Consider the following 15942-nt stretch of genomic DNA (forward strand, 5'->3'; position numbering starts at 1 on the left):
TTTCACAAATGTTTAGACAACTCACAGGAAGAACAGAGGCTAGGTGAAATAATAGAGACATGTGACCTTTCAAGGGGTAAAAAGAAAATCTTACCCTCAGATTTTTTTTTTGCAGGCAAAGGAATATTAAAGAACTACTAAATAAAAGTGGAAGATATTTCACTCAAGACTGGATCCTTCTGAATAAAAGAAAAATAAAACATCTGTTCATGATCAAAAAAATTGAACTTCTCTAAAATTCACTTCCTGGTTAGTTAGGCTACTAAAACCTCCCACCTACCTTTCACGTGTTTTGTTGTCTGCAGACACAGAGGGAAACAGCAAAGGTGAAAATAAAGTGAGGGCTGGAAAAGGGAAATGTAGAAATGGGACTAAAAGGCAAGGTGTTAGCAGGCTGTGTTCACCACTGAAAATAGGAAGAGGTTGCTGGAAAAGAAACTGGAGATTAGGAATCAGAGACTTAGCTACACTTAAAAGTTCCCATAAACCTCTGTCTGTTCTGTGCTCTCAGGTGGGAGATACTATAGTAGGCATCAGTGTAGGTGCTCTCCCTGAGTATCCAAGATAGTGGTGGGATCAGGTTTCCACAGAAACTGTCATGAAGGAGAGAGGGTCCAGTCCCTACTACTGGGCCCCTTTACAGATATTGCCTATGAGTTTATCCAGCTGGGACAGTAACTCCTTAAAACACGTTCAAGGCAATGCTTGGGCTAGCTGTTCACTGACTAGTAACAGGTTAATACAAGAAGATTTTGTGACTTACAACCATCTACCCTCCTAGACTGGAAGACCTGGTAAGAAATGCTATGCATAAACAATATTTTATACCTCCCTGAATGCAAGTTAGAATTTCTCTGAAATGCCACATTCATCTCATCCAATGATTTCATACTTCAATAAAGGGTGGTGGGTGGAGAGGAAAGGGTGTGCCTATGCATGGAAGAAGTCATCACTGAAAACAAAATAGAGGTGGAAGAATGGCTGAGAGTGTTCATTTGATATTGCTAAAGTATACTGGATCCAGCAGAATATCTTAATTTATCTGAACAATGCATTCTAAATAAGATGACAGGAGTTGAATATATTTCATTTATAGCCCCTTCAATTTGTGTTATGTTTAACCTGGTGAACTCCAGTTAATTAAGATGCTCCTATAAACAATTAAGCTTGCTGTAGGATCGTTAGTAAGATATAAAAATTTATGATGTAATAAAGTGCCATAAAATGATAAAATGGTTAGCCCATCAGAGTACTTCACATGCAAGAATATAGTTGTGAAAACAGGTAAAAGTAGCCTTAACTAAAAGTTAAGTTTTAGGGTTACCTTCTACAATAGGTAGGTATTCCTGTATTCATTTCAATTGATCTGTGAATCTCAAATAAGGGCTTACGTGACATTTTAAGGAAATAGAAGGTATGCAATTATTCTGGGTTTATTATGGAAAATAAATTCACCTATGGGAACAGCAGAAGAATTAATGACTTAAATCTCCCATTGGGCACTGAAGAAAGCCTTCCCTGTAAGGTGAAAGAAGCTCACATCACCACCTTCCCATCTGCAGTTTAACTGAAGGTCGAGATAAGATAATTAGTATTAAGCCTGATCTTTCATTAAAACTCCTCAATTCTTCACTGTGATATTTAGGTATATTATTAACTTACGGATAAAAGAACTGGAGTTTACTAACTAAAGGCTGAGGTGGGATCTGACTACTGTCCTAGTCATACCTAACTTTAAATTGTGCTGAAACAGGTCTGTCTTTTCTTCAAAGTTAAGTTCAACTTCTGAGTTTAGTAATCATAACAACTAACCTTTATTAAGAGGGTTATCTCATTTAATCCTAGGAAGAAACCTATAAGCTAAATGCTGTTAATATCTCTATTTCCCAGATGAGAAAACAATTATGTAACTTGGCTATGTTCTACTGATATTAGCTGGTAGAAGCAGGATGGGAACCATAACATAGCTGCACTCTTACTCAATATTGTCTGCCATTTGTGTTACTGATGTTTCTTCATACTCTGGAGTTCAGTTCTGTACATTTCAATCTCCACTTCCCTAGAAACTCCTTAGCAGGGAATTGGCACTGTGTATGTATGTACTCTTTAGAAACCAGCCTTTACCAGATTCACCTTATTTTCCACCTGAACAAAGTTCAGCCAGGAAACAAAAACAAAAACAACCTGAGGAGCTTACAGGCAGAGCGCCCAGGACTTTGACGGGAGGCATTCTTTGTGCTGTGATTAAAAAAAGCTTTAGGGAGTTCAAAGCACCATCCCAAAGGTGGGCAGGCTGAGAAACAAATCAAAATAAGCAGCTCAGGGACACAAAAAGAATATAGTGAATGTCATTAATCAAAGCACCAAACCTTTATATCTGTAAGGATGTCCTCCCTTTAAGCTTATCGGCAGTGATCAGGGAGTAAAGGAGAGAAGCAGAAGAGGGCACCATGCCCTCAGGTCAAGCAAAAAGACTCCAGTGCAACAGTGCAAGGCAGGGAAATTGTTTTTGCTTTCTAAAATCAAAATAAGTGGAGAAATCTTCAAGGACTCTGTTCATAGAGACACCAGGATCCAGATGCCTCACCATAGGTAGGAGGCAGCTAAAAGCTGATTTCCTTAACTAAAAGAGAATTTACTAGGTAGGCACAAAGACTTTTCAGTATCACAATCTGGAAAAGCTACATCTTCTAAAAAGTTTCCATCTTTTTCAAACCAGCACTTGCAGGGGAGAGTAGTTGTAGTGCTTCAATCCACATGTTTCTAAGCAAAATCCTAAAGTGCTGACCACCTACCTCTCCCAAAAAGATCAAGTTCTCACTTAGCCCCTGAGCAGTCTGCATTTCCTTCTCCATGCTGAGAAAGTGAATATGCGCCTTCCTTATATTTCTACCAAATCCTAAAGAAAGCCCTGCAACAATTCTCAAAAGTTATTGCCTTTTGGAATAAGTTCTATGTTAGTAAACAGAAGGCCAGCCCTTTTTTATATTTCTAACATCTTGGAGTACTACCTTCCTTTTGTCAGAGGAAATTAAATTTTTATTCACCCTCCTTAATCCTGATAAATGTATAAATTATCATATGAAACTGCTGCTGAGTTACTCAGAAAGAGCATGATGTCATTGAAATCTCATGCTTTATTGCTTATGATGGAATACTTTCATCTGACTAGGAAAGACAGGAAAAAAAAGAGGATGGGAAAGGAAAGATTACTATTACTTTAGAGTAACTTTTAGACTCAAATCCCAGAAAATGTTACAGAGTTAACAGTGGGGATAAACTACTTTCACAAATGTTTAGACAACTCACAGGAAGAACAGAGGCTAGGTGAAATAATAAGAGACATGTGACCTTTCAAGGGGTAAAATGATAAATTACTGGTTTTGATCTGTTTGTTTTAGTTCTCATAAAGTACCAGGTTGCCAACAAATTTAAGGAATTTATAAATACTGAAATACTGTAATTTTAAATGTTGAATGGCTCAAATTTAGGACTTAATTATATCAATTAAGTCTAACTAGAATTTTCTCTTAGGTGTACACTTGCCAGATTTATCAAGTAAAAATATAGGACATTCAGTTAATTTTGCAGGTTACCTGGAATAAAAAAGAGGGCTCTCCCTGGTGGCACAGTGGGTTAAAGCACAACACTAAGAAGCTAAAGCCACTTCAGCATGACTTCGATCCCACCCTGGGAGTTGATCCCCATGGCATGGCAGACCTCCCCTGACCCGCCCGCTGCTCCCCTCAGCAGTGTACTTTCCTCTCTCTGCCTGTTCTGCTCCCAACTGTTTCTGGTGCATCCTCATACAGCCCCTGCACCTCTGGCCTGTACCCCAGTTCTGTATGCATAAATAAATAAATCTTTAAAAAAATAAAATAAAGAAGAAAGAAAAAATTCATTGTTTATCTGAAATTCTAACTTAATAGCATGTCCTATATTTTTCATTTGGATGAGTCTTTATAACTAGCACTGCTTTGATCAGACATCTCATAAAAAGAGCTGAGAATTCAGATTCTGTGGTGCTGAGGGGAAAACAAGAAAAATTATTTCCAGTGAAATACAAAAAAGAAAGGTTTGAAATTAATGAATTATATGAATATTAAGCCTTACAGTACATTAAACTATAAAGCTGGTATAAGGCATTAAATTAACTTTACACTGCTCACCATTTTCTATGACATAAAAATAAAGAACTGAAGGAAACCCGGTATGATACCTCACATATGATATTTAATAAATATCTTTTCATTGATGATGCAAGGCAAGCTATTTGCATTTCAGAAATCTGAATAGTTTAGATACAGGCAGGAAAGCAGCTGGCTTGATGAGCAAATAATTAAAAGTAATAACTTGGGACTATCTTTTCCTTGAATTAACTGCCAGTAGTAAAGAGAAATCACATTTATAGAATATAATAGAGAAAAGGTTTCAAGAATACCAATGCAGTAAGCACTCTCACAGGGAGACCTCAGCCAAAGGAAATAACACTAGTGTTAATCCATATTGCTGGGGACTGAATGAAAATCCCTGCACTCATGCAGCTTGTTGGAATGGCACATCCCTTTGGTTTAAAGTCAAAATATTCTGTAAAGAAAATAATTTGTACTGTGAAAGCTGCAATGGGGTTCATTAAGCTATGTAATATATTTTTTATTCATCAAGCCTCAGATCCTTGCCAGATGCTTACTAAACATACTAAGAAACTGTGGAATTTTGTTAAGGTAACCTTTTACAAATGGGCTTCGTCATAAGTTAATTTACTAATCTAGTAAAGGAAAAAAAAATCTAAGTAAATTACCTGCTAAAATCTTCTCTCATTTATCAAATACATAACACAAATATACCCTCATCACAAAAAAATACCTTTCCAGTTGCCTTGGGTTGTCATAAAGTATTTCCTAAAATCACTGAAATGCAGTTTACATCAAAAAATGTTGCCACTTAATTTAATGTTTTAGAAATAATCTTCCTCTAGACCACAGGCATTAAAATTCATTTGGAAATAATAAATAATAAAAATGATTTACAACTATAGTTCTCAATCTTTAAAAACCATGACTCGTTTTATGTAAAGGCAACAACTGATAACATTTTTCATTACCAGAAAATATTCCTTGAAACAGAGTGATGAGTAGAGATTCTTCTCCCACTCCTCCAGCTAGACCCACTACTTGGTACATACTAATAGTACTTTGTTAATTCTCAATACTATATAAATTCTTTGGCTGAAGCCTCAAATATGTGACTGACAGAATTACTTTTTCTGTATGTTCGGAAGGATCAAAATAATAAACTGAATTTTTTAACAACCAAAAACATGTCACCAGTGAAGAAAACTACCACTACTATTGCTCTTGTTCTAAATTCTAATTTTAACATTCTGAGCCAGACACAAAACTTGTACAAAAATATTTTAGGACTCACTGGTTATTTTAGATGAGTGAAGGAAAGGCAGACTGAGGAGATAAATACGTATATGGATGGAGATACAGAGAGTGATAGTACTGGGGTTCTTTAGCGTAGAGCTCTGAACAGAAATATGAAAAAATGTGAAACACTGGACTATTTCCAGCCTGCTAGGTTATTAAATACTATAATTTTGCATATTTTACACACAAGTAAGCTTATTTTAAATAAAGTTAAATTCAGTAGAATTCCGATTTCTATTATAAAAGTAGAAGAACTGAAATTATTGGGGTAAAAGGACAGGAAATCCTTTATTGATTCAGTAGAAACTACTAACAGAGTTCAACAGAGTTTAGTTTTTCTAATCCTCACCCCCTTGGCTCAGTGGTGCTAAAGATTTCAAGGAAGTAACCACAACATAGAAAGTAATTTCAAATTCCAGGAGTTATAGAATGATAAATTAAATACAAATTCTCTTTAGATTTTAAAACCATTTTTCTCAAGATTTTTGTCAAACAGCTAATGTTAACGATTCAAATAGAGTTGAGAAATAATCTGTAAGGCAATGACATGTCTATCTACATGTAGCATATAGAATGACCTATGAAACCCTACACATTTTATGAAGCAACTAACAAAAGAGATACAGAAAGGCAAATAAATAATCAAAAGACTCCTTTTTTTTGTAGAAAACACCTGATTTTAGCCTTTGGTAGTTTTCTTAAAATATTTTAAAAAATATTTTCTACAATAAAGTAACATGTAGAGTATGTTTGGTACTACACAAAATACCCCCATGTGATATGCAATATATCTTGATAGGCTTCTTGCATTCCATTTATATTTACTGGGGGGAAAAAAAATCACACACAAAAATAATCACTTCCTCTTTGTCCTACACATAGGACATTGTACCTCTACTTCATTTCACCTCTGAGCAGTAATTATTAGAGACGTGATTTCAGGGTTTCTTTGTTAAAATTAGTTGAAATGTTAAGGACAGAAAGTCTGAGTAATCACATCTCACCACCAACAAAAAACATGAGAAAGTTTCACTGTCATATCTTCCCTAACAAAAAGAGAAATGATCAGTGTGTATATATTTTTGAGATGTATAGATTTGACCCTTTTCTGGGGAAGAAAAAATTGGATCAAGTTGATAGCAGTAGTGAAGGAAATTTAGATCTGAGAAATCGGAAATTAATATTCCAGAAACACTGAAATTTAGTTACAGTAGGAAAAGCAGTCTGATGTAACAGAAATACCTTATTCAAGTTAGGTGAAAAATCACATCCTTCAGAAAACTTTAGAAACAACCATTGGCCAGGAATAATTTATGTTGTTCCAGAAGGAAGAAATATTGCTTTTTCCTCCCATTACACTACTAATGTAATATGCACGTGGAAGTTGGATAAATAAAACAAACTGGTGACACAGAAAACTTTTATGCTAGCAAGGCTACCTCAGATAGATGATGCTAACACAAGATGGTTCTGAAAAAATAAGAGAATGAGTAAATGAAAAGTCCTTTTTTTAATGACTGCCCCCCTTTATTGTTCATCCACTGTCCAGATTGTTACTTTTAACATGTATTATTAATTTTAAAGGCTTCATTTATTTTATTTTCAATTTTCATAATAATCAGCAAGATAGGTATTATTAAACCTATACTGTTGAAAAGAAAATGGAGATCAGAACTGTTATAGGCCACTGAAGTTGCCGAGCTTTATTTGACCCCATACTGCCTCTGTGATTCTTGGTGGGCTTGGGACTTAGACTCTGGACTTATTACCAAGCAAAGCCAATACTTATTCAGAGAAAGAAGAACACTTAAGAAATATTAGGGATGGAGTCTGTCTCCCTTCTACCCAATGTCTACGTTGAAATTTTAATATCCACTAATGTGACTGTATTTGGAAATAAGGCCTTTAGGAATGTAATTAAGTTCAAATGAGGCCATTAGAGGGTGGGCTCTAATTCAGTCTGAGTGATATCCTTGTAAAAAGAGGAAATACGGATGTCCAGAGACACCAGGATCACACCCAAAAAGGAAAGACCATGTGAGGATACTGTAAAAGGGAAGTTATTTATAAGCACGGAAGAGAAGTCCTCAGGATGAAATCAACACCAAGGACACCCTGAGTTTGGACTTCTCCAAAAGTATGAAAAAATAAATTCTGATGGTTATTAGCAAATTACTAATGAAGAGAAGAAATTATGTACGTAGGTTGTAAAGGTAACAGCTCATTTGTTGTTCAAAACTGGACTGAGGATTGTTACAGGGATTGGCCTTGTTAGCAAGGCAGGAAAAGTGTTTCATCCCTAGGGGTACTGAAGGCTTGTGGCTATGTCTGCCAGGTATACTCCTTCTGGACTATGCCACATTGACCTTTATTCTCTCTCTCACAGAAGCATGGCTTTAATGTCCCTGGAATGCCAACATACATGCCCTAACAAGCAAGGTACATGATAAATTAAAAGTATTTCAAGACATGGCCCTGTGATGTTACCTCAGATGTTGCTAGAATAACATGACATTTATAAAAATACAGCCCACTGGGTATTTGGCACTTCTTGGGAATGAAGAATATGTCCACTTAAGAGCCAATATCCCAGGCTGTCAAAAAACAAAAACAAAAACAAAAAACCTTAAGCCACAGGATTTCTTTTATAAGCATTACCTATCTTTTAAAATTCTACAGTCCAGGATGTGAAGAAAATATTTCTGCTCATTTTCAAATCTCCTTTTGTTTAAATGTTAAAAAAAAACAAAAACAAAAACACCAAACCACTAAAAGAACATGTTAAATGTTCAATTAAGGTGCATGGAGAGCACAGCTCTGTGAAATCTGGCAAAATGCCTCAATACTTCCAGCCTTGACCTGGGTCACCTCCACCCCAACACCCTCTAATCTTCCAAACACAATGTACACTGAAAGGAGGGATATATATATATATGTTCATTTTCAGATATTAATCACATAATGTTCCTGCTGACTCTCTTACCCACCTTATACTATACAGAATTTTAACCTGGGGAGGATAAACTCAACCCCAGTGCAGAGGCCAAGATGTGTAGTCACAGCCTCCTCCTCAAGCAAAGAACATTTGTCAGCTTCCCTAAAAGGCCAACTGTGATATATTTAAGTTTTCATCAGGCCTGGAGATTACTGGCTGTTATGTTCAGTCGAAACATCATGGTTCAACTGTCCTATAAACATCTGGTCCTCTGCTGAGAGCTGCTGGTCTAGCTTTACTTCTGGGCGCAGAGAGGATGCTATTTGAGAGCTGTGGGCTCAATGAGAACACTAGAAGCACAACTGACCCCTCTCTACTCCAGACCAGTGAGCATTCTAAAAAATAGGCACATTCACATGAACATAACAAGAGAGGGAGAAAGTCCAGATTTTCCTCACCGTGTGCCACCCAGCCATGTTTACACTGATCGCAAGTCCTCAGGTTAATCTTTCCCGGCTGAAAACACTCACACGTGCAGTTCACCAGTGTGCAGCGGATGGCCTGAAAAGTAAAAGAGGAAAAGAGGATCAGCATTTGTTCCAAGAACTGTTTTTCATGACCATTTTAATGAATAACATCCACTTCCTTGTTGGTTGGGCCTAAAAAACTTTAAAACTAAATTTTAATAACATCAAATATTCTCTCACTAAAATGTTTAAGAAAACAAAGCTCATTCACCAATAGTATGACACATGCCATTCACACATAAACTTTCAATTACAAATGAAGAGTGAGAAGAATAACAGATTGCATATTTTACAAGATGTTGCTGGACTTGTAATACTCTGGGATTCAAAAGAGAAAAAAACTGACTTTACTATACATTCCACTGAAGTGTCTCCACTAGGCAATAATGCAAAAAGTATATACTCCCATACAATAATGCTGAAAAGAAATACCTGTGAAGTAAAATGATTTACAAATATAATTATTAGAATATTATTTTCTACTGCTGAGTTTCACTTAAATTAAGGGTTAATTTTTCAGATACATGCTGAAAGACTTTCTCATTGGCACACCACACTTCTGATATTATCAATTCCTTGTTTTTCTCCCTTTGATATACTAATTCCAATTCCATCTGTATTTGAAGAATTTAAAAAACAAATTTCCCTTTATTTTAATGTTGATATAAGTAAATAAACATAAATATGTTTTAAGATCAGACTTAGCACACGGAAAGTCATTTATGTGGACATTTTGTATCTGGAACAATCTAACTGTAGCTCCTGAAAAATACACTCAAAATCTTTCATTTCTCTGAAAAAAATCATCTCACCAGTTTATATTATAAAGTAAATCCACAGGAAATTAGCATAAATGAAGTGTAACTTTTTATGGATTAAAACCTATCCTTAAGCATTGTGCTAAAACTGACCTATGCTCCTAAACTACAGTTATTAAATTTATCTCGACAGTTCTAATTTACATGGAAATTCTGAAGGCAGAAGGGATTTCGTCCAATCATTCACAGATTAACAATCTACTATAACTATGTGAACAGCCAGGAAAGGTCTCTGTACAGTTATAGATGCAATCAATGATTACTGATTTGGGAGTTGGGAGTGAGAGAGGAGGTACGGGACTACCTGAAACTGCAATTCTGTGCCTGAAATTTACACTCACACAGCTCCAGATGCTCTTATTCCTGGAACTATTTGGATTTTTATGTAAACCATTTCATCTGTAACATACTTGTAACAGACAGTATTTTAGATAATGTTAGCATAGTTGGGTCAAATTCCATTTACACAGAGTAAAACTAAATGGGTTTTTACTGTTCCTGATGCTTTAGGTCAGGCAAGTTTAAAATATGTTTCTTTCATTAATAAACACTAAATCTACAGGTCCCAATTTGGCTTCTGATGTTGGAGTCCTCAACATCGGAACTAACTTCTGATGTAAATTTTCTTACTTCACTTCTTTCCTAGATGTATTCCTCCACAACCATTCGGGAAATACTCAATTGCACAGCCTGCCTAATATTTTAGAGTGCTTCTTCCAGTGTAAACAACCTGATTGCATACTGAGAGGTTATGTGATTTAAAAAATAAGAACACCAAAGAAGATGTGTTAATGAACTCACAATTTAGTTGCTATGATCCAAAAAAAAAAAAAAGCAAAACAAACACAACAGTTTTTAAAAGGCACTGTTTCTACTCAATATTACTTTACAAGCTATTCAATTTTAAATTCAGATATTACAGCCATATTAGCAATGTTTATCTATCACAATAGACGTACATATTTTCAATCATTAATATTTGTGACAATTTTATAAAAACAGCTTAATTTTTCATCATGTTTATTAAAACACAAACTTTACTTAAAACTGCATTTAGGACCAGAACAATTAAGAAATATAGATTTGCTTTTTTATGCTTATGCATTCATTAGCTGAATCTCTCATTCACTTACTCTCAAATAGTTATTCAAACACTTTCTTCTCTTAAGTAACATTAACATAATACACATTTGGAAACTAAACTTTGAGATAATCATTCTTTTTTATGAATTATACTCTTTTTATACCTAAACATACAAACATTGGAACACCTCAACTTTTTGTATATAAACATTTAAAATATCCATTTTGTATTTCTATGAATTCCAGAAGGTCTATTTGTTTTAAAGTCAGACTTATATAGAATACATTTGTCCCTTAAGGGAGTTATATATCTATTTAAACAATATGGTCTAAATAAATATTTTGAGTAGCTTCAAAGGAAGTTTTACTCTAAATAACATTTTTGAAACGGTATAAAACTTTTGACAAACTATTTATTCGCAACAAAACAGAACCAACATGATCACTTGCCAACTCACCCACACTTAAAAAAATAAATTATCATGAAAGTATCAAAGCCAGTTAGGCCTCAAAAATGTACATGCTTTACAAGGAAACCGTTGCGAAGAGTAAAAATGGACAAGCTTTCATTTTTGTAAGCACATTAACTCTTCCTCCATTCAGCTGACATGAGTGCTTCCCACTCACTGCTGGGCCCTCTGTACTAGAGGAAATTCAGAGGTGATTGTGAGGTAGCAGAAAAGGGAAGCGAGGAAAAGACCTGACAGTTCAGATAGACTTTTCCCACTTATATACATGCAGGTGTCCCTAAGCAAGTCTCATTAGCAAGAGGTATCAAGTTCTCCATTTTCCAGGACCCTGCCTTGTAACTCATCCCTCAATTCTTACGTAATCAGTATTCCCAATAACAATGATTTTTCTTAAGCCTGTAATTTATTCCTTCTGCTTACCTGTACCATGGATTTCTTGCAATCAATACCCTTGCATCTGATAGCCACTTGTTTCTACTCCCTGACCACCAACTGTATTTTAATTTTGCAATTTGGATCCTTTCCTCACACGTTCTTGAAATGGTTTTCTGCAAGAAGAATGTTTTCCTCACAACTGACCCCCTTTTGTAGTCTCTTTGCCTTCTCAAACCTCAATGAAACATGAAAGAACTAACCTCTTTATGCTAGAGCTATAGAAACCAACTATCCTAGTTTTTCTGGCAGCGATTTTTCACTCTCTCCACTATGAATAAATGCGGGTATTTCCCATGGTCAGCTCCTCATTCTTTAATTTGGCCAGTTCATTCCCTTCTACAGCTTCAAAAGTCATTACTGCAAAACCATCACTCTGGAGCCAGGTTCTGTGTTAATGGCAAGAAATAGATGGCAGAGTCCTATGCTCAAGGATTTCAGTCTGTTAGCAGGCAGTGGGTGTAGAGGACAGACCCTAAAAACAGAAGGAAGCCTGTAAAACAGGCTTGAGACACACCCCTCTCCCTTTTATATCTGTAATCCTGTCTTCTACAAATGTAGGATGTACTTAAAACCACAAGTTGATCCCTATTATTATTATTTCCTAGATTTATTGGATATTTGTAATTTTTCAGGTAGTCTACTAAATATTTACAAACATTATCTCTCTTAATCCTCAGAAAATGCCAAGAAGTTGGTATTATTATTACTTTTACTTCACAAACAAGGAAACTAAGATAGAGATAATTAGATGTCTTGCCTCAAGTCAGCAAACAATAAAGTAAAAGCAATCAGACCAGGTCTGTGTAAGCATCCTACCTGATAGGAAATCTGAGTTGTAATCCCATACACAGTTAGGCAGTCATGAGGCAGAGCCCCGAATGTGTCCACAGTACACAAACTCCCACTCTTATCTCAGATTTCAACTCAAATTTTACGTTTATTTCCCGGGCAGCTGCCCTCAGTTCCTGATCAGAGCAAGTTCCCCATTAGTCTTCTATTTGACAAAAAACTTCAGTCATGAAACACAGTTGAGAAGATGATATTTAAATTATATTTACTTATAATTCATCAATTTTATCTAAATATTTTATTTATACATCTGTGCTATTATTTACTACCACCTGTCTTTCTTCCCCTCTAGAATCTAATCTCTCTGAGGGCAGGGCAATATAGCTGTTGGGTTATAATGCATACTGGCAAACAACAGGCATTAAAAAGGCATGAAACACATGATTCTGAGTTCCTTTCCCTATCTGCAAAACATCACAGCCAAAGACTTAAATGACAAAATGGTAATATTGCATATACCACTGTACCGTGGGATCCCAAAATGTCAAGATGCATGTTAACCTGGTTCTTAAGTGATGAGGTGAAATTCCTATTATTAGTCAAGTTGTCTGCAGTTACCAAAGAAACGGAAGAAAACACACAATGAAAAAATTTTAATTATAAGTAATCATGTTCAAAAGTATATAAAAACAAAGCAGGTTTAGTGAGTAACAATTTCATATTTGACTATTACACAAGAGAACATTTAAAAGTATTCTACCTGAATTACAAACCTCACTCAAATAATAAATTGTTATTGCTAAAAATGATTATTAACATAATATTCATTTAGTCCTCCTAGTTTCTATGTACAGTTAGGTGGCAAAATCTAAGTGTATAACCTAACTGGCTATAATGAGTACCAGTGACAAAGTACTTTTTCTCATTTTGAATAAGAAAACCTTTCTTAATGAATTTAATTTTCTACTTTGGAATCACATGCAGATATTACAAATATGTAAAAGTGGCCAAGCCTTCATGAGGACATAATGCGGCCCCTGTTAGTATTAACTCTTATTATTCATTACTGCATATGTTATTCATCTCTGAGCATACATACAAGCCCCAGAAGGAAAAATAAGCATGATGTCAAAGGTGAAATGAACCTTTTGACTGAATAGGACAACTGTCCTTCAAAGACATCTATCTTAAAAAATAAATGAAAACCTGAAACAGAAAATTATATGTAATGAATCTGGAAGATAATTATTCCAAGAGTATCACAGAATAGACTGTAGTAATTACAAAGCAACAGCGACCATGCATCATGGATGAAGAAGCTGCACTTGTGGTCATTTCCATGACCAACCAGACACATGGAGATGAAGAGGACTTCCACACACATCCACTTACTTTTTGTTTATGAGAATCCAAAGCAGTAACTCAAACATTATGACAAAGATTCTGAAGAAGTTACATGATAATTCAGGAAACAGCTATGGCATGGTGGGCAACTTTTCAGCATACTTTTTATCAATATCAGCTAGACAATTTCATTTACTATAAAATTCCTATGTGATGAAAATGAAGGTGCAACCACTTTTTTTTTTGGGGGGGGAGCTATAGGGCTTTGCAACTATAACAAGACAAGAATATATGAGTTGGCTAGACTTTGAATATTGACCAAACACTCTTCATTTTTAATAGCTTACCAAGTCTTAAAATCACCAACACAGATTATCTAACTCTGACTAGGAAACAACATATGATCTGTATTTTTATTAAAGCAGATATGTTTTTTGTGTCTACAGAAAGAAATATATAAATCTGAGTTTGGGCATGCTCACATATTTCACAAGAAATGATTATCAGTGATTATAAAGCATTAAGGGCCCACAAGAGTGTTGAGATGCAATGTAACCATCACTACTCAATAGTACTAAGAGCAAATGGGAAACGGAGCTATTTTGTTTGCTCATTGACCCTTCCATAAAAGGCTCCGTGAAATTTGTCTGCTTCAAATGTCAAATGAAAAAAGAAAAACTGGTTAAAAATGATAATTTTATTATACTCTAAAATTTCTTGGTTTTTTTTTTTTTTCAACAATTAGATCCTGTGATCTAGGAGATTAGAAAACAATGGTCAGTCCAGACTCACTATGAGGGGCAATAGTGGACTTTATGGTCATGATGAAGGCTGGGAAAAGAGATCTTTTGATCACCATTAATAATTAAAAGCAGGAGATTTTAAGCCTCATTTTGAATGAATAGCATGAATGAATGAACATTTTGAATGAATAGGAAAATAAAATATGGTATGACCCATATAGTAGAATATTATTTGGCCATAAGAATGAACTATTGATATATGCTACTACATGTTTGATCCTAGAAAACCTAAAAAACTAAGTGAAATAAATCAGTCACAGAAGACCACGTTATGAAAGACCATTCATATGAAATGTTCAGAACATAGAAAACTTTAAAGATAGTATAAAGTAGCTAGTGGTTTCTCTCTGAGGTGATGAAAACATTCCAAAAGTAACTATGTTGATGGTTGAATATACTAAAAACCCACTGAATTTTATGTTTTATGTTTTTTTAAGGGGCCTTAAAGCATTTTACTTTTTTTCACTATTGTAACTGTAATTTATTTTCAGAAATTTTTTTTTACATTATTCTACATTTTGTTCATTTTTTCATCTCAGTTGTAATACCCGTGGACTTTCCACCACCATTTTACACGTGAATTGTATGCTTTACACAGAATATTTGAATGTATAGTATGTGACCTGTATCTCCATAAAACTCTTTAAAATGGAGGATAGTAAACTCCACTGCATTACCTGATTTTCTTAATGCTGTTAGATCAGTTAATTCATAAGACATTATTCTTCTAGGAGACATAACATAGAATAGTACACAGTTTTAACCCAGTAGGTCTGCAATATACAAATAACTAATGAGAGGATATACAGAAGGCAAATGAAACAAACAAAAAATCACTGCAGCTGCAATTTGAAAACCCCTTTTATTGTGAAAATATTAAAATCTAATGTAGCCATTTTAAAATTGGCAATTATTTATTTAAATCCACTGTCATTTTTCTATCATTCTTTAACAAATGGTGTGGGAAGGTGCAGGGGAGATGCTCAATTATATCGTTCAGCATACTAATATCAAGTTACTAAAAAACTAATAAAATCTGCCCCAAATTGACAGTAGTGAACTGTCATATATACTGAAGAGAAAATCCCTTAATTTAGTGTGATGTAAAAGTAACTTACAAAAGTTACAAAATGAATTTTGTTTGTGTAGAAGGGGCAAAGAAGGGAAACCATAAAGTTTTGAGTAGATGTTTATCCATGAGTATGAATGTTCCTATGACTATGTGTGAATATATAAATACAAAAAAGGAGAAAGGGACATCCACAGAGGAACATAAATTTTCACAGACATGGATCCAATGAGTGCC

The 15942-nt window shown here is 34.9% G+C and overlaps 1 protein-coding gene across 3 annotated transcripts in view; it reads right to left on the reverse strand.

Moving 5' to 3' along the window:
- Nucleotides 1-15942, reverse strand: part of BNC2 (basonuclin 2) — a 395304-nt gene that overhangs the window by 128274 nt on the left and 251088 nt on the right. For all 3 annotated transcript variants that reach the window (XM_012721390.1, XM_012721389.1, XM_012721391.1), the window contains one exon: nucleotides 8826-8928. In XM_012721390.1, the coding sequence (XP_012576844.1) occupies nucleotides 8826-8928 (103 nt within the window). The remainder of the gene's footprint in view (nucleotides 1-8825; nucleotides 8929-15942) is intronic.

Source organism: Condylura cristata, unplaced genomic scaffold, assembly GCF_000260355.1.
Source record: "Condylura cristata isolate star-nosed mole 26May11 unplaced genomic scaffold, ConCri1.0 scaffold00006, whole genome shotgun sequence".
Lineage (NCBI taxonomy): Eukaryota > Metazoa > Chordata > Mammalia > Eulipotyphla > Talpidae > Condylura > Condylura cristata.